Source organism: Callospermophilus lateralis, chromosome X (genome assembly GCF_048772815.1).
Source record: "Callospermophilus lateralis isolate mCalLat2 chromosome X, mCalLat2.hap1, whole genome shotgun sequence".
Taxonomy (NCBI): domain Eukaryota; kingdom Metazoa; phylum Chordata; class Mammalia; order Rodentia; family Sciuridae; genus Callospermophilus; species Callospermophilus lateralis.
Window position 1 is genome coordinate 6139104 of NC_135325.1, and position 19564 is coordinate 6158667.

The 19564-nt window shown below is 41.7% G+C and overlaps 1 protein-coding gene across 2 annotated transcripts in view; it reads left to right on the top strand.

The window, feature by feature from the left end:
- The first annotated feature begins 597 nt into the window (after nt 1-597).
- Nhs (NHS actin remodeling regulator) overlaps nt 598-19564 on the top strand; it is a 332316-nt gene continuing 313349 nt past the window's right edge. For both annotated transcript variants that reach the window (XM_077107085.1, XM_077107086.1), the window contains exon 1: nt 598-1153. In XM_077107085.1, coding sequence (XP_076963200.1) covers nt 598-1153 — 556 coding nt within the window. The remainder of the gene's footprint in view (nt 1154-19564) is intronic.

Genomic DNA, 19564 nt, shown 5'->3' on the forward strand with positions numbered 1-19564 from the left:
CTCCTGCGCCGCGGCTGGAGGCGGATTCCTCTCTCCGGGTTTTCAGAGTGCCTCTCCGAAACCTCCTCCCCGCCCAGAGAGGGGGAGAGATCCCGGGCGCAATCGCTCCCCGGAGCGGCCAAGGGGCGCGCGGGGAGAGGCCTGCGCCGGGGTACTTTCAAACTGAGGCGCGCGCACACACTCACACCCATCCACACACACACACACACACACACACACACACACACACCCGTTTATATAGGCGGCGGCGGCAGTGGCCGGGGCGGCGGCGGCGAGCGCAGGAACGATGGAGCTGAGCCAGCCGACCCCTGTTGGAAGCAAGTGAGGAACCCAGGCGCACCCCTGGATTTCTGTGCAGGCGCTTGTCATCCTCCCGAGGGAACTGTGCACCCGAAGGAGGACCAGTTGGACTGATTTGCTAGGGAGAGGGCGGGGAAAGGACGGCCAGGTGAGCCGAGGAGACCCCTGCGTATCTGGACTGCCTGGATCGCGCCTTGCCGGACTCCTGCCCTTTCCTTGCTCAGGTGGGCGCGCCCGGTCCCCAGCTCACGAGAGGCGCTCAGAGGAGAACAGAAAGTCGCGGCTCCTCTGCGCGGGATGCCTTTCGCCAAGCGGATCGTGGAGCCGCAGTGGCTGTGCCGGCAGCGGCGTCCGGCGCCCGGCCCAGACGAGGATGAGAGTGGAGGCAGCGCCGAGCCGCCGCCGCCCCTGCAGCCGCCTGGTCGGCGGGAGGAGGCCGAGCTACCGGGGCCAGAGGAACCTCCCCGAGCGCCCCCTGCGCCTCTCGGGCTGCCGCCACCTCCGCCGCCGGTACTTGCGCCGGCTGACCAGGCTCAGCAGCCTCAGGGCGAAGCGCCTGCGGCCGGCGAGGAGAGCGCGGCGGGGGTCCCGGAGGAGGCGTCCACAGCTGGTGAGGCTTCCACCGCGGCAGCGGCGGCTGTGCTGCTCATGCTGGACCTGTGCGCAGTCAGCAACGCTGCGCTGGCCCGCGTCCTCCGGCAGCTCTCGGACGTGGCCCGGCACGCGTGCAGCCTCTTCCAGGAGCTCGAGAGCGACATCCAGCTTACCCACCACCGTGTCTGGGCACTGCAGGGCAAGCTCGGCGGCGTGCAGCGCATCCTCGGCACCCTGGACCCCAAGCAGGAGGCAGTGCGTGAGTACTCGAGCCGTCAGCCCGCGGGGCGATCAGCTATTGCGCCGCACCCTCGCGCCTTCCCCTGTCACCGCAATCCCAGCCCCGCGGCACCGCGCCTGCTGCAACTTGCTACCTTACTCTCTCGCCTTCCCACCCCTCCCTTGCCCTGAGATCCACCCCAATCCTCCTGGGGCTTAGTAAAGCCAGGCTAACCCCCATGAAGGCAGGGATGCAGACATTAGAGGGCAGAAAGTTAAAGGGCAGCCTCTGAACTCGCAAGCATCCATGGGCAGAAAACGCTCAGAAAGGGAGCGTATATGGGGGTATAGCAGGCAGAGAGAGTCTGTCTGTCAGTCACCTCTTGGACTCGCCTTTTTTGTCCTTGGGAGGAGGGAAGGGTGCAACTCCTGTGGTTTCCAGCAACCCAGCCCAGAGCCATGCTTGGGGGCTCCAGGAGTAGTAGATAACCTTTTAGAGCTCCTGCAGTATGGCTTTGTCACTCTTTCTATGACCTTACGGGCTGCCTGGATTCCCCGAACTTATGCCTCTCATGGGTGTGTGACGTATGCGATGCTCCTCTCTTCTTGGATTGAACTCCAAAGTGCTCTACCGAAAACCCTTGGGGTCTGGAGGGACCGGAGGAACGAAGGGGAGCAGCTACTGCTTGGTCCCTAGGGAGATCGAGGAGACCCAGGTCATCTTTTTTTGCCCCGAACAACCTAGAATTCTTTCTAAATGGCTCGTTAGGCCATCTGCCCTATGAAGATTCTGTACTTGTTCTTCTCCTACCCTTGCCCCAGGGCATTTTCCCTCAAATCTACCAGTGTGTGTCGATTTACGTATGAACCAGTCCTGCCAGGCAGTTTTCGAGGAGAGAGCCAGGAAGGAGGTCTGGAAGACCATTGGGCATCTTCACTGTGCGTTGACTTCACTCTTTCGACATCCCAGAGCTCCTGAAAGGAGTCATTCTGTGTCATCTGCTCTCCAAGGGGCGTGCAGGCCAGTGCCCTGGTGCATGGTTGCCCGAATCTAGCAGCAGGGGAATCATTTAGGAAGGACCCCGGCGAAAGACAGTAGTGCTGGGCTGGTACGCGGGTCTTTTGGCGCCTAGTCCCGCTGCAATGCTCGCAGCAAAGGTGATGTCAGCGACTCTGACTTACGTAAGAAGCTTCCTCTGTTGCTGCAGCAGCTGCACTGTGCGCCGGTGGCCTAGGAGCACACCCGGTCGAGGCAACCTTTCTTGGGATTTCCGTGCACCTCTGTCGCGCAGCCCAGCCTAACCTCCTTGCTCTGCCGCCTGCCCCTCTTTTTCTCCTCCTCCAAAAAAACCCTTTGAACCCCGCCCTGGGAATTCACTGCTTTTCTGCAATAACAATAATAATAAGCGTAATGAATAAATGATGTGTGGATCGGTTTTCGCAGCTATAAAAGACCCGGAGTTGGGTTAATGACTGGTTGTTTAAAAGGGCAATTCCGGGGATGAGTTCTGGAAAGAATTAGGACTGCCTTAGGCCAAGTCGTATTTTACTTTTGGGACTGGAAATGAGCGCTTTAATCCTGCCTCCTTTTTTACCCCTAACCACACAGCAGGGACAAGCCCTTCACTTTCAACAGCACTGATATCTGGGGAGTGTGGTTGTGGCGGGGAGGGTGATTTCACTTCAAAAGAACTGGAGGGAAGTTCTGCAGACTGTTGAGTGGTGCATACATTTCCCCTGTGTGCGTGAATGGCGGCGGGAGTGGGGGGAGGACACACCTCTCCTTAAATAGTTTGATTTCACACAAATGAAACTCACTGCCAGTGGAGAATGTGTCCTCCTTTCTGTCCCTTCTTTAGAGGCAGCAGTAGTTTTGTATCTGGATTTTAACAGTCCTTTCAAGTCCTTTTAACTGTTTGGAGTATCAACTAATGGTTATGGAAATAAGAGGAGGACCTTTATTATATGCATACAGTGGTGAATATATACTCTATTCATGTATATTTATATGTGAATAAAGAAGAGACTAATATAATACCCAGGGAAAGACTTAAAAATCTATTCTTTTTTGTTTTTCCAAAATGCTGTCTCTTCACTTTGTGTTCAGATCTCTGTCTCCTCTCCTTCATCTAAATTTAGATGTCATTGTTCTTATTTGATGTCATAGAAGGCATTACCTTTGGGAGTAAAAACACAATATTAACATGTGTTAGTTTGGGTTTCCCAGAATGCAGAGACAGAGACAAAGATTTTCATGCATGCAGTTTGAGAGGAGATCCCAGGAATCCCAGAGAGGGAGTGAGGAAGTGAAACAGGGAAGAGAGAAAAGCTAGTGCTTGATGTGAACTGGTTACTACTGCAGACAACTGCAGTTGAATCCAGCTTAGGACCCTTTGGTGCACACACCTCAGATGTGCTCTGCTGAGGGGTGAGAAAGCTGGAATAATGCTGCACAACTTTTGCTCCTTGCAGATAGAAGGTAGAGCCTGGAGTGTGAATATCCTGGCTCCTGAGGCTTGCCTCATGTATGAACCCAGCATGCTCCTAGGACCAGGTAGAGAGAGCTACCAAAAACCTGTGGTGTGCATAAGAATGTGTACAGAGATCCTCCAGGGAGGGCAGAGGGGCTCTGAGTGGGGTACCAGTAGTATCAGCTACATTATTGCTCAGGCCTGTAAGAGTTTAAAAGGGAGAAGAAGCCTGAAAGTGAGTCACTTTGAGGTTGTCCAAGTGCCTCTACACTCCCTGTATAGCCTCCCCCCCAGATTATCATGCCCATCCTCAGCTGCTTTCTGTTGCCCTCAGACACAGTGGGAGGCTTTTTGCAGGGATGACTTGATCTGAAGTACACTTTAGCAAAGTCACCCCTGAGGCAGGCCTGGAGGCTGGTAGACCAGTTAGATAGTGAAGCTAGTGTTGGTGTGTAGAACTAGGGAAGTAGCTGTGGAGAAAGTAAAAAGTGGTTGGATTCTGAATTCAGTTTGGAAATGGAATTGATAGGACTTACTGATAGGATTGGATAAAGGGTACGAGAAAAAAACAATTAAGGATGATTCAGTTTCTTTGAAAAAACTTATAGAAGTTGGTGCCATTTACAAAACTGGGGAAGGCTAGTAGGAGAGTGGATATTTTATTATGGGGGGAATAGAATCAATATTTTTCCATTTGAGCCATGTTAAGTCTGTGCAGTGTGTCTCACACAATTAGACGTGAGTTGAGAACTCAGGATAAGGAGACAGGATGAAGAAGCAAATTAGTAGAGACATAAACTTAGAGATGGTATGGTGAAGCTTTGACCTAGGGACAGTGTAGATAGTAAAGGAAAGGGAGCTAGCATTTAGCCTAGAGGAGCCTAACTTTGAAAGTTTAATAGGAAAGGAGAAAGGCTGAGGAAGAATAGCCAGAAATCTAGAAGAAAAATCAGGAGAGTGTGGTATGATGGAAGCCAGGAGAAGGTGCTTCGAGAATGGAGGCGGGGGGTAGGGGATAGTTCAGTGGTAGAGCATGTGTTTAGCATGTGTGAGGCCCTGGTTCAATCCCCAACACCACACACAAACCGAAAAATGGAAGAAAAAAGGATGTGGGAGATAGCATCTTGGTTCAATGCTTGTGAGAGTAAGGTGGGCACCAAGAACAGAAGAAACCACAGAGTTTGGTAGCCTGTAATTAATTAGAAGCCTTGATAAGTGGCATTCCAGTAGAGGCGTGGGGATTAAGGCCCAATAAGAGGAGCTGGAGAAAAAACAGGAGGGGTGAAAGAGGAAATAACAATGACACAATTCTTACAAGAAGTTTTGCTTGGAAGAGAAATGGGGCCGTGGCTGGAGTGGAATACAGTACCAAGGGAGATTTTCTTAAAAGGTCTTGATATTTTAGGCATGTTTACATTCCATGGAAAAGAGGAAATTGAAAATGCTGGAGAAAGGAACTGGGCCATTATCGAAGTCCTTGAGAAACTGAGATGGGGTGAGATGAGAGCACAATTTCACTCAGGGGACCTGGAGAGAAAATGGAGCATAGAGACAGAGAGGCAGGTGAGCTGGTAGACTGACAGAGATGGAATGGGGTGTTATACTATTACATCTATTTTCTCTGTGAATTATGTGATGAGGTCATCAACTGAGAGGGTGTGACAATGTGAGGAGACAAGGGAAGGTGTTAATAAGTTGTCTCAGGGGGAACATGGATGCAGTAAGGAAGTGCAGTGGGATTATCTGGTTGTGTTGAGAGCCTTCTAAGATTTATGGTAATGAACTTGAAGTGAGTCCAGCTTTTCAGTCACTAACACTTGACACTTTGAAATTACTTCATGGGCTTCAATGTCAAGCTAAAATACTATCCTCAGACATTTTAATGTTTTTAGCTTTTGATTATATTGCTGTTGATTATATTTAGTTACTGAATTTTAAAAACAAATTTTATGTCTGTGTGTGTGTGTGTGTGTGTGTGTGTGTATGTGTGTATAACATTTGTATGGAAAATCACACAGATTGTAAGTGTTCAGCTTGATTGATTTTCACAAAGCAAATAACTCATGAAAACACCACCCAGGTCAAGAAATAAAACATTACTCTGCCTGAAACATTTTCCTCTCAAGCCCCATACTACTCACTATTGCCACTCCCCAAAGGTATCTACTTTCCTGACTTCTATTGCAATCAGTTAGATTTTCCTGCTTTTTAACTTTATATAAGTGGAGATACACACACACACACACACACACACACACACACACACACACACACATATATATATATATATATATATACTTTTTAGTGTGTATCATTATTCACTCTACATTATATTTGTAAGATTCTTCACTGTTGTTTGCATATTTAGTAGATTATTTATTCTCTTGCTGAATAAAATTCCATTATGTGCATATACCACAATTTGTTGATTAATACTCCTGATGATCAGCATTTGGATTGTTTCTGTTTTAGGACTATTTTCATGAATATTTTTTTCTACCTGCCTTTTGATGAGCTCATGTATATATAATTGTTTGGTATATATCTAAAAGTAAAAATGCTGGATGAAAAGGGATGGATATGTTGGTTTCAGTAGATACCACCTAAGTTTTCTAAACCGGCTGTAGCATTTTTTTAAATATTTATTTTTTAGTTATAGGTGGACACAATATCTCTATTTTATTTTATTTTTTAATGTGGTGCTGAGGATTGAACCCAGTGCCTCACGCATGCTAGGCGAGAGCTCTACCTCTGAGCCACAACCCCAGCCTGGGTTGTAGCAATTTTTAATCCCAGAACTATATGAAAATTCCAGTTGCTCCACATCCTCACCAACTATGGTATTATCTTTTTAATTGTAACTACTCTGGTGGGTATGTAATATAATCTTATAGTGGTTTTAATTTTTTTATTTTCTATTTTTCTGATGGCTTGCAAAATTGAACATCTTTTCATATTTTTAAAGCAATTTGGATATTCCCTTTTGTGAATTACCCATTCAACACTTTTGCTCATTGTAAAATAAAGTTCTTTGTACCTTTTTCTTATTACCTTGTAGGAGGTTTTTTTTTATATATATATACTATGGATATGAGTCATTTGTCAACTATGAGTATTGCAAATACCTTTTGTCACTTGGTGGCCTGCCTTTCTACTCTGTGTTACTTTTTGATGAGCAGTTCTTATGTGTTTTTATGTGGTCCAGTTTATATCAATCCTTTTTTTATGGATAGTGTTTTTTTGTATTCTCTGCTGTCCATTCTTAAACAAAGTCTTTACCAGCCACAAGACCATGAAGATATCACTTGTGTTCTAGAAGGTTTTTTTTTTTTGCTTTTGTCATTTAGATCCCACAATTCATATGGAATTGATATTTGCAGATGGTGTGAGGTAGGGGTCAAGATTGACTTTGTTCATATGGATGCACGGTTGACACATTGCTACTTATTGAAAAGTTCATAGTTTCTCCATTGCACTGCAGTGACATGTTTGTCATTCATCAAATGGATTGATTTTATTTTTAGCTAAAATTTGTTGAGCTTTGCTATTTATCAGCTCCAGTGCTAAGAGCTTTATATACATTATCATATTTAGTCTTCATACAGTCTAGAAGTTAAGTACTATTATTTTTCCCATTTTACTGAGGGTTAGCAGTTTGTTCCTAGAAACAGCTAGAAAGTGTTGGGGCCTAGAATTAGGATCCAGGTCTGAGTCTACATGTTGTATTTACACCCACTAGACTTTTCTGCCACATATTTCCACATAAATCCACAGAAATTACTATATTAAAGTCAAGACCTTTTATGATATAATTCTGTCTTCTTGGCAAGATTCATCTCTTACTCTCCCATCCATCACCTTCCTTGCCTTCTTCACCTTTCACCCTAGTCCAGCTCTATGCACCAATCATACTGAAGTACTTGGTGTTCTCCAACTTTCCAGGTTTTCTCATCCTTCATGCCCATGTATATACTACTCTTTCCTTCTAGAACATTTCCACTAGCTAAGTTCTCTTCATTCTTTGGTGCTCAGCTGATCAACATCTTGTTTGAGAAGTGGAATCTAATTTCTTAATCACCACCTCCTTTACCTCTTGAACTCCATGCTCACCTTCATTTTAGCTTTTCTTATTCTGTAAACAGCAGACACTATCCATGCCCTGCTGCATTCCTTCAGACCTCACCTCTCATGCTGAAGGCTAGTTACTGTAAACTACTGTGACTTTGCCTTGGGTTTTTGTTTTGGTCTGGCTAATGAATCAAGCTTAGTCTTGGTGAAAGCCAGAGGCACCAGCAAATTAATGTCCCCAAAGCAGCACTCAACCAATGGTAGAAAAGGAGTTGGACAAATGCTCCAGCTCCCTTACGTGTTGGAAATCAAAGCTTTACATCATGTTCTGCATCATTTCCAGAGTTATCCAGTAGGATTGAGCCCAGTTGCCTACAGTGAGAAGGAGCACAGAAGGAACTCAAGTCTAATGATGATAAAGAACATCAGTTTCTCAATGTTCCATCAGCCTGCCTTTGAGAATGCTGTTTGTTGCCCTGTGGAATGGGTCAGTGATGGCCCAGGAAATATACACTCCCTGTTGGAGAAGCATAATTTCAGTCAGAGCAGATACTGAAACTGTTAAATCCTGAAAGGAACTAGGAAGTAACACATTGGGTAAAGTGGATGTTTGGGGTTGGTGTGGCAACACTAATCAGTTCATTCTGCTTTTGGAAGATGATCTTGTTTTCCCTCTCCATCCTGTTCATTCTACCAGTTGTAAAAACTCTTTGCAGTCTGGTTAATGTGTTTTCTTGAATGACTCAGTAACTGTGGTTAAGTTTCATTTCTTTCTGGCTCTGCTCAGTGAATTTCTCGGAGGCATTATGAGATCCTAACAGCTCCACTGAAAACTGCTTTTAAACCTATCATAGAACAACTGGGAAGAAAGCAATCTTTCAAAGGTTAATAATTCATGGTTGTAATTTCATAACCAGTAACAGCAACACATTTCTTTCTAGACTTTTCTTTTATTGTATTGGGCTTTTAGATAAAAACTATCAAACTGCTTTACTGAGGAAATCTTGAGCTTCTGCTGGACTGATATTGCTAAGATGTTAACAATGAAGATTTCTTTCTTCCTATATGTGATGGCATTTTCCACATGATGCCATCAGAAAAGTGGTTTTGGATTTTCTAGTCTATCTTTAGTGGGCATAACCTTTAAATTACTATGACATGTAAAATTTCTTCTATTGTCTCATATTATCCCATGAGTCTTGAGAATTCACTGACTTCATATGACACTGAAAATTTAGGGTCAATGATAACTTTAAACATGGCTGGAATTTAGTTTTGATGGTTCCATTTAATTTCCTTTTATTCTATTAAAAATTGGGAGATATAAGATTTTGTGTCACTCTATTAAAAAATCATAGGAAAGGTATTCCTGGAACAAACCATCTAACACAAAAATTTCTGAAAGATTTTTTTTTGCATCAAGAAATCTTCATGAATCATATTTGCTAATAACTTAAAATAAAAATAATGAGGCAGGAGTGGTTTATGAATGTAAGGTTCTTATTCTAAGGTTAAAATATACTGAAAAAACATTTTGGAGGGCACTCCTACTGAACTGTAAGACCACATATCAGGGACCCTGCCTAGCTCATCTTTGTGAATGACTATGATAGGTATGGTCATTTTTTATTTCTGATATAAGGTCCACCTCTCAATCCATTAATGAACATGAGAAGGTTTGGATTTATTGAAATAATAATCTGAGGAAATAGGTATCCATATGCTGAAAAAATACTTGTCACGTGCTTTAAGTCATTCAATGTGAAATTAACCAAGAATCAAGTTGATTTAACAAGAGTCATAGAATCTTGGGATCTTACTGTTGGAAAAGACCTTAGTACCCATGAAATGCAACTTCCCATCCAGCATTGGAATTTTTAAGGGGTCTGAAATGTCAGCCCATCTTGTTTCTATGCCCATGGAGACTCTTAGGAATCGGAAGTGATCAATGCCACCCCAATTTTATTGCTGGATAGTTCCTATTCTCACATTGTCCTTATTTACCTTAAGTCTAACTCTTTTTATAGTAGTAGTCTTTTAGTCCTAGTTCTGAGGTCTGGGGCCATAAGGAATCTCTTTTCCAGGACATCTTTTAAGTACCTGTAGGTTATGGTCTTAATTCCAGGTAAAACAACTTCAGTTCCTTCCACCAAGTCTCCTAATGGCAGTTTCCCAGTTCCCTCCCACTTTGGTTGCTCTCTACCATAGGTACAGAATATGAATGGACCCATTCCTTTCTTTATATGAATGCCCCCTTAGAACCAAGATGGTCCATGTTTTAACTATTGATCAACTCTGTTAGGGGTATTTTTGCTCTTATGGCCCAATGAACCCTCTTCTTTTATAGTGGTAGTTTTAAATATGAGATTTCCTAGATTCTAGGTGTACAGTTTTTATTTTGAACTTCAATTTCACAAGTGTCTCCCATTGTCTCTGCAAAATTGAATCTTATTTGCTTTGCTCTTTCATTTCTAATCAGTGGTGATGGTTTAAAATCTTGATTCAGTGTGTCAGCTACTGCCCACAGCATTTTGCTCTCTGCAGACACCATAAACATGATTCTATGTCATCATCCACATCTCTGATAAAATTATTGTTTAGATGGACTCAGAGACCAGGGCCCATTGCCAGTCAGTACTAGCAGCGTCCCTCCAAATTGACATCTATCAATCAGCATTCCTTGGGTACCACTGTTGCAGCAGCAACAAATGCAACCCCCACCTTTCTGTTCAAACCACATTTCTCCACCTTGCCCACAAGATCTATCTTCATGAGTGACTGTCAAATGGTTTGCTGAAATCAAGATGCCTGTAGCATGCCTTTGATCTCCTGGTGTAATAGCCCTACTCAAAAGGGAAATGAGGTTAATCTGGCTCAGACTGGACCCATTTGTAACAAGCAGAGGAACCATTTTAATTATTTTATATAATAGATAAAAAGTTTATATGGGGGGATCTTCTTTGCCATTTTTTGCCATAGAATGACTGCATTGTTGGACTGCAAGGGGATTCCCTGGGTCCTAGAGTTCATTTATCTGGCTCTAGAGTGTCCAGTTTGTGAAAGGCAGAAAATTGGGGTGTTGTCCATTTATGTCTTTTAGAGTACCTGATGAAGACTTGATGTCCTTATTACTTAAGTTTGGGAATTCATGCCATTTGGAGCTTCCTTAGGTTCAGTTAGTATAAGGTTGGGAAAGCCATGGTGTATCTAAGTGTTGGGAAGCAGGAGAGTATGTGGTTATGAGTGTTGACTCTGAAGCTAGACTGTGTCAGTTCAAATCTCAGCTCCACCCCTTCAAAGTTGTATGACTTTGAACAATTTTTTGAATATCTCTTTTTCTTCATCTATTATGGAATGGAGATAAAAGGGGTACCTATTGCATTAGATTGTTGAAAGGACTAAAGGAGCCAAATGTGTGACTACTGAGAATCCTGCCTGCTACATGGTGAGCCCCTGATAATTATTGACTATTACTGGATATTTTATTGATGTGTAATTTGATCAGAGTAGAAGGCATGCAATAATTTTTTCCAAGTAGGTGAGAACCTCTGTCTAAATCTGTGAAATGCTGGGTCAGGGGAAGGGTCTAGCTGACCAAGCAGTGCTGTGTCTCTTTGCATAGTCAAAGACATCAATTAAGGGTCTTCTTTCTTTGTGAGCACTTTTTGTTATGCAGTAAAGTTTAGAAAGAGAAAAATGAGCAATAGCTTATCATCCAGATTCATTCATTTATTATGTGTCACACACTATTCTGGACACATTTGATTGGTAAACAAAAAGTTACAAAGAATCTATGTTCCAGTGGAGAGCAATAATCTAAACAACAAACATGATACTTTTGAGGAAAATATAAAGCCTGTTAGAAGTTGGCAAGTACTATAGGCACAAAGAAAGTAGAGCAGGGTGCAGATGATCCTGAGGGTTGAGGTGGGGTTGCCATTTTCAATAGGGTAGTCAAATGGACCTCATTAGGGAAGTGAAATTTAGGCAAAAGTTAGAAAAAGGTTAGGGAGTTAATTATGTTAATTGCTGGAGAAAGATTCTTCCAGCAAACAACAACTATAGCTGGTGCAAGGGTCCTGAGGTGAGCACATACCTGGCATGATTCAGTGATAGCAATGATTCTAGTATGGTGGATGTGGAGTAAACAAGGAGGAGAGTGGGAGGAGAGGAGACCAGCATGGAGGGATGGGGACAGATCATCTTGGGTCTTACAGTAGGCCATTGTCAGGACTTTGCCTTTGCTCTGAGTGAAGTTGGCAGTCACTGGAGGCTTTTAAGCCTAGGAGTAACATGACTGACTTGGTGTTTCAAGGAATCACTTTGGCTCTTGTGTTAAGAAGATAGTGTGAGAGGCAGGAGGGGTAGAAGCAGGGACATCAAGTAGGGGACAGTTGTAATCCTGGTGAGAGATGGTGGAAGTATGAAGAAATGGTTGGGTCCACATTAAAGCTTTGACATTCTTGCTTATGTGCAGGGCTGGGTAACCCAACCCATTCAGAAGGGAATAGAAAAGAAAAGGAAAGCCCCTTTCCCTGTTCCCCTGACAGACTTGCTCCAAAGGAACCTATGTTATATAGCATTTTGTGCTCCTTTTAGGGGGAGTAAGAGCAAATTCTCACACATATACCTAATGTGTTTGGTAAAGCCATTGATCTTGAAAAAGTAGGCACTTCTCCTAGAATGTTGTTGATTACTCTTATTTTCTCTCTTGGAAAAACTTAAAAGGTATTTTAATACCTTTTAAAGAAAATTTAAGGTATAATTTACATGCTGTAATATGTACAGATCTTACATGTGTAGTTTGATCAGTTTCAACACCTGTATCTACTTGTATAATCCATAGCACTATTGAGAGAGAGAAAATTCACTACACTCTAGGAAGGTAACACTCTTTGCGATAAAAAAAAAAAAAATAACAGTATTGGAACTCTGATGGCCTAGCACCAGCCCCTAACTGTGACTGTTGTATGAATATGACATCAGAAGAAAATTATTCCACAAAACTTCTGGGCTCTCAAGCAGAATTAGACTAAGAATTAGCCTTTCTATGTATAAGATTTCCAAGCCAAACTGAAATAGTGGAATTTCCTTACTTTTGGTCCGATGGTGATAGGCTAGTGATGATATCTTGGTGCTGGATTTTTAGGGAGAATCAGGGTCTGGACAAGGGTAAGAATCTGGCCTCAGAGTCCCCAGGAGTAATTTAGAAGTGGGAGCTTTCCTAAGATAAAGCTAAAATAACATTTTAAAAGACATGTAAAAGGACCTTATTACTCAGATGCAATTTTCTAAGTAGTAGAGAATACTGATTTACACTTGTATTTTCAACTTATTCCGGTGCTTGAAACCTCAATGGAGGACAAAGTAAGTTGTTTAGAATTTGATTTCCTATTGTTCTATGTAAGTGCATTTAGATTTATGAAATAGAAGCCCTATTCTGGGGTTTAGTTACTCTTGATTTCTTAATACTACCCATCTAAGAGAGAGAAGAGCTAGTAGCTGTGGGGACAGATGACAGCCAGTGAAACATAATGTTCATTAGAATATAATATCAATATTTATGTTTCTCTTCAGCCTGCATCTGGACTCTGTTATTTGAGCCTGTATTTATATTTTAATAATGCAAATAAAGCTGTATTTCCCTTTTTGGCACCAAAATTCTGCCACCTCAGTGGATCTCCTCCCCACCCATGAAGTGATTTTTTTGCAAGATGGCACGTGTTTGTCAAGAGTTTGAGTCTAGGGCTGGGGATGTGGCTCAAGCAGTAGCACGCTCGCCTGGCATGCATGCGGCCGGGGTTCGATCCTCAGCACCACATACAAACAAAGATGTTGTGTCCGCCAAAAACTAAAGAATAAAAAATATTAAAATTCTCTCTCTCTCTCTCTCTCTCTCTCTCTCTCTCTCTCTCTCTCTTTAAAAAAAGAGTTTGAGTCTAGAGATTAACGTTGGGGGGACGGGAGAAGTGCCGCAGCAATAAATACCACAGAAATTCTTTTCCATGTGAGAAGTCATGGGGTTTTCAGTTTTACAAAAAGAAAAGACATAGGTTTTGATATTTGAGGCAATGGTGGGGAGAAATGGGCAAATGAAGAAGAGATATTGGGAAGGATGCTCTGGAATGTTTTCAAAGAGTATTATTTTAGTTAAATGCCTTTGGTGTGAGAGAAGAGTTGTTGGAAATCTGCTCAGGTATCAGATATCACCCAGTGCTCATCTGGCAAAATTTTAGCCTTTGCTAATTAAAACTAATCCAATTGCATGAAGAAAAATATATTGTGTAAGGTTTCCTCTTGTGTGGCTTTACATTAACCCTTTGTTTCATAGTATAAGACAGGCAAATTTCAGTCTGGTAACAGGATGGAAGGTGACAATGATGAATGAGATTCACTTATAAATAAATATATTTAATAAAAACAATGAATGGGGAAGACTAGAATATTGGCTTTATAAATTTGAGTTTGAAGCCCTTTTGGATTTTCTTAATTGATCTGTCAATGTAGTGATTTTAGTGGCTGTTAAGTGCAAATGAATATTTAAAAACAAAACAAAAATCCTTAAGAAGTGACACCATCCTTTACTTCTTAACTTTGACTTTGTTTTCTTTCCAAGTTACTTTGTGTGCTTTTCTGTGGCTTGATCAGCCCAGATGAATCAAGTCTGATGCTTATGAAGTGTAGTTTCAAGATTTTATAACTGAGGGACTGGGACTTTGTCATGATTACATGCTTGTGTTCCTAATCCAGATCACCTTTGTAAAATGAACAGCATATGTTAGCTTGGAGTTCAACCACTTACCAGCTGTGTGACCTTGGACAAATTCTTAGTCTCTGTGCCTCAGAGACTAAGAATCTGTGAAATGGAGACACTATTAGTATTGATCTCATACAGTTGTTGTGAAAATTAAGTGAATGTATTCCAAGGGCAGCACCAGCAGTTTGTGGTATATACACAGTATACACAGTAAGGGTTAATATGTGTACGCCATTGATGGTACTTTTTGTAATAATAATCAGTATTATTACCAGGGGGTTTAAGGGGGAAAGTAGGTATAAAAATGGGTAAAACCATCAGGCACAATGGCACACATCTGTAATTCCAGCAGCTTGGGAGGCCGAGGCAGGAGGATCACAAGCTCAAAGTGAGCCTCAGCAACTTAGTGAAGCCCTGAGCAATTTAATGAGACCTTGTCTCAAAATAAAAAGTTAAAAGGGCTGGGGATGTGGCTCAGTGGATAGGTGCCCCTGTGTTCAATCCCTGGTACCCTGGTACAAAAAAAAAAAAAAAAAAAAAAAAAAAAGGATAAAACTCAACTCCTGTGACTCCTCAATCAGAGGAAATACTCTGATCAATCCGATGCATGGTAAAAATGGGGACAGAAGAATGCCATCCCATTTTTTGGCTTGGTTAGCCTCACTGATGTCACTGAGCACTGCAAGAACAATTTAGCATCTGACTGCCATTATGCCTTAATTCTCAGAGAGTGCAGACTTCTGATGATGATAGGCATGGGAAGGCCTAGCTATGGATGTGTGCCATCATGGAAGTGTAGAATGTAAATGTCCATGTCCTTTGTCTGTATCTTTGCTCATAATGGTATGTCTTCTGTTCTTTGTAGTCATACATCAGGTATGGAATAGCTAGAAGAGAGATCACAGTAGAGAATGGCTTGGTGTTCACCAACTCTTTCCCTTTTCCTCCTGGGCACATAGCTAGACTACATCTTCTAGCTTACCTTACAGTTAGGTATGATTATGTGCAAAGTTCTGTCCAATGAGTTGTGGGAGGAATAATTGCTCTACCTCTAGGAAGGCTGGATAAAAGCTCCTAAACAATCATTTGCACTTTATTTCTTTCCCACTCTGCTGGCTGCACACAGAGGGCTCACAGGGGACTCTAAGGCCTAAGGTATGGTGGGGCCACTAGATAGATGGAAAGAACCTGAGTCTCTGAATCATCCCATGAAAGACTGCCTTCCCAATACCTGATTGAATTTCACATGGGGAGAAGTAACTTTTATTGTGAGATTTTGGGGATGTTTGTCACAATAATTAGCTGACTCTGATTAACACAGAGGCACAATCAGGGATTAATTTTTTTTGAACATGCGTAACTAAACTGTAGGGTCTTCTTTCTCTGAGAGACATAAAGAGAGCCTATGTGTTACCAGAAGCTGTGTGGCAGCTTTCCTTGAGTAAACAGATGGAAATAAAAATCTGTTAGCAGAGTTCCTATTTCTGGAAAAATGTTGCTAGAGGATAGAACAAGATAATTCTCCTTCCATATATAAATATTAAACACAAATGCAGAAATGGCACAAATCATGAATGTATTGCTCAATGAGTTCTTGCAAACTGAACACACCTCTGAAACCATCACTTAGAACAAAGTGTAGAATGTTTCCAGCCCTCTAGAAATCCTGCTAATGTTCTCTTTCATTCAAGGATAACTATCTTTCTAACCTTGAAAAACATTGATTACTTTGACCTGTTTTGAAACCATACTGTATGATCTTTTCTCACCTCAAAATTTTTTGCTCAAAATTATATTTTATGATCCATTTATATTGTTGCACGTAGTTGTAGTTCATTTATTTTTGTTGTTGTGTAGTATTTCTTTGTATGAATATAGCATGATTTATTTGTCTATTTTACTATTGATAGATATTTAGATAACTTCCAGTTTGGCCAATTTTGTATAATGCCACTATGAACATTCTAGTTCCTGTCTTTTGGGTAATGTACCTGCACATTTCTGTTGGATAAAAAACTTCCCAACTTGAGTCTTACAAAACTTTCTCCCTTGATGAGAAATTTCAAGGTTGTGACAGTGACTATTCTTATTCTTTGCTGTCCCTTGACTTTCCAATCTAGGCCAAGTGAAAGCTTTGATCTATTTTTCAGTAATGTAAAAGATTATCACTGATCTTTAATGGCCAAGTTTTGGTGTCTAAAATGGAGAAAACCTTTTAAGTAGATTACAGACAGGGGCTCCTCACAAGGCCGTGTTTCAAATCACTTGCAAACTCCACATAATTGGAGTTTGACATTGGAATCTTTATTGGCACCGTTTCAGCTCTTCTGTGAGAAGGAGAATCCTTTTGGATCTTTAAATTACTTCCTTTCCTTGGGGAGGGAGTGGAAGAGGAAGAGTGATGAGTTCTCTAATCACTTGGCTGGATTAGTTTTAGAGTTATCAGGAGTTGCCTTCTCCAAATAGCCCTTACTATCAAGGTTTATGCAAAATCTAAGCAAGGCAGAACATTTTCTCAGAAGGGCAAAAGGCATAGAAGATGGGGGGACTGACTTTCTGTCCATCAGCTGAAAAGGTTTATTCCTTTGCCTCTGCCTTCAAGGTTTTGAATATCTGATACAAAACATATCAACCCTTGCTAGATGGAACTTTGTGGCTGTGGAGGTTTAAAAATTCTCAAGCAAATTGTAATACTTCCCATAGAAGTTGCTTTCCATACCCAGACATGGGCTGAGCTCTCAGACTCCTATGCTGAGGTTTTAAGTCCTGGACTCAGTGGGTGGTGTAACATTCCTGGCCCCTACCTCTGGCCCCACAAGACTCCCTCACAGTAGGGTTTGAAATGACTATGTTTAGAGAACCCGAGTGTGATGTTTTAATCTGAGCCTTCCCCTTCAAGCATATCAGGAATATCTGCAATATCTTTGACACCAAAGCAGACCCAAGGCTGTCTTGTGTTTTGATTCATTTTGGGTGTGAGGTGTGTGAAGTCTTCACAGTTAAGTCTGAAACCAAGTTGTGAGAAGCCCCCAGGGACCTTACTCCTGAGTGACACACAGCTGGGCCTTTGAAAGTGGGCTTTTATGATAAATTTTAAACTTACTATAAGTGCCTCATTCCTATTCCTAACTAGAGGATAGGTGAGCTGATTTTTCCATGAGGAAACTGCTTTGGACCATTAACCCAGATTTTCTTCAAATATAGGGGTGGCTATGTAATTTTCTTTTGGCTTTTAGAAACTGATGGAGGCCTAGTGAGGCAGCCTGTGAAGTCAGAATTTAGACAGGGGATGCTTTTCTTCCCTCACCAGGTGTGAAATGCAAAAGGAGCTGTATGCAGAATAAGAGACCTTTAAAAACCCACATTTACTCTGAGGGCCTATGAAACTCTTGCTTAAATCCATCACTTGTCCCAAGTTGCTGTTCTTTTCTGTAGGGCACAGTTAATTTCATGGCCTACACTTTCTTCTTCAGACTCTTGACTTTTTCCTAGAGCCAGCCCCGCCCCCAGTTTTTGGAAGATCACTGAATTTTTTTCTTAGATGACTGAAGACTATCAAGGGGAATTCTTCCAAATATGTTCAGGTAGACATGGAGCAAATTCTCTCTCTCTCTCTCTCTCTCTCTCTCTCTCTCTCTCTCTCTCTCTCTGTCTCTCTCTCTCTCTCTCTCTCACACACACACACACACACACACCAACATTTATTGTGTGACTGCTTTCTGCTAGTCCTATACATGTTATTTTACAATCCCCTTAACTTTAAGACCACACTGTTAAAAAGTGCCCGCTCCAGGATTCCACTGGCTCTGTGTTCAGTTTGGGCACCCCATCTATTCCACCCAGCTGCTCTCGGCACTGTGCAGTCTTCCTGCAATCCCTCCACTTTATGGCCACTGAGACAGCATTCTGCCTTCCAGTTTATGATAGAGGAAACAGTAAAATAAAAAAACCCAAGCAAACATGAGAACAATGTCTAAGTTTAACTTTGGTTGCTCAGAAGGGCTGAGTTTGGGACGTCTAAATAAAAAGGCTCATGAACCAAGAAGTACTTACTATAGATCCAGGGTATACATATGACTGTGTAATACATTAACACATGTAATTGAGTGAGGTGGTGGTGCATGTAACTAATTAGTTGTTTCATTTATTGATTGTCTAAAATAAATCACTTGCTATAGTAGGAATTATTTTCTATATCAAAGCCTTTGCTATTTAAATCCCCTAAATTTGTGTCATGGATACACAAATTGCTAGTTCAATGGTCACCCTTCTGTATTGTATAATTTCATTTGAAGGTTGGTGTAAATGAACTGTGGGTGACCTCAATTCAGAAATGAATCAACTCAAATTATGATAAGTTGCTGTTTTTTTTTAAAGTTTATTCATATAGGCCAAGGTAAAAAAATGATATTGGTCAGGCTTAGGATGGGAACGAGGATGGAGTGGCCATAGGGTACTTGCAGACACTGTTGATAGAGGTGTAAATTTTCTTTATTATATTATTCCCTTTTTCTCCTACCCAATTCTGCTTTATTCCAGTTATATTCCTCTTTTTTTGTCCTTTCTTCTCTCTTATTTTTTTAAAATGCTGATCATGACCCACTAAATCAATTTCATGGTCTCCAAATGGGCCACAATCTAGTTTGAAAAACATTGTTTTTCAAAATGTTCTGCGGTGGTTATCTCCAGCAGATGGGATTATAGATAACTCTTTCTTTGAGGAGTTAGGGAGGGCCAAATCCTCTTTCTTCTCTGTATAACTTATGTGATTTAAAAACTAATGTACAAATATGTAACAACAAATCCTATCCTTATGTTCAACTGTAACACAGTGATAAGAATGTGGAAAAAAACTAATGAAAATTAAAATGATAAAATATTCCATTTATAACCAAATTGATACCCTGCAACATTCATGAGCAAAAGTGCCCACGTTCCTCCATAATTATTGGGCATTAAGAATGTTCTGGGAACCTTAAAGAAGATTGTGATAGGGAAAATACATCTATCAAGACACATGGATTAAATAGAACAACAGGAAAGTAAAACATGATCTTACATCTTCAATTTTAAAAGATCACCAGGTATCCCTTTTTATGTCTTTACCCCAGTGGTGTTCCATCAGTTATCCAGGATTTATTTGTATTTCTGTTTG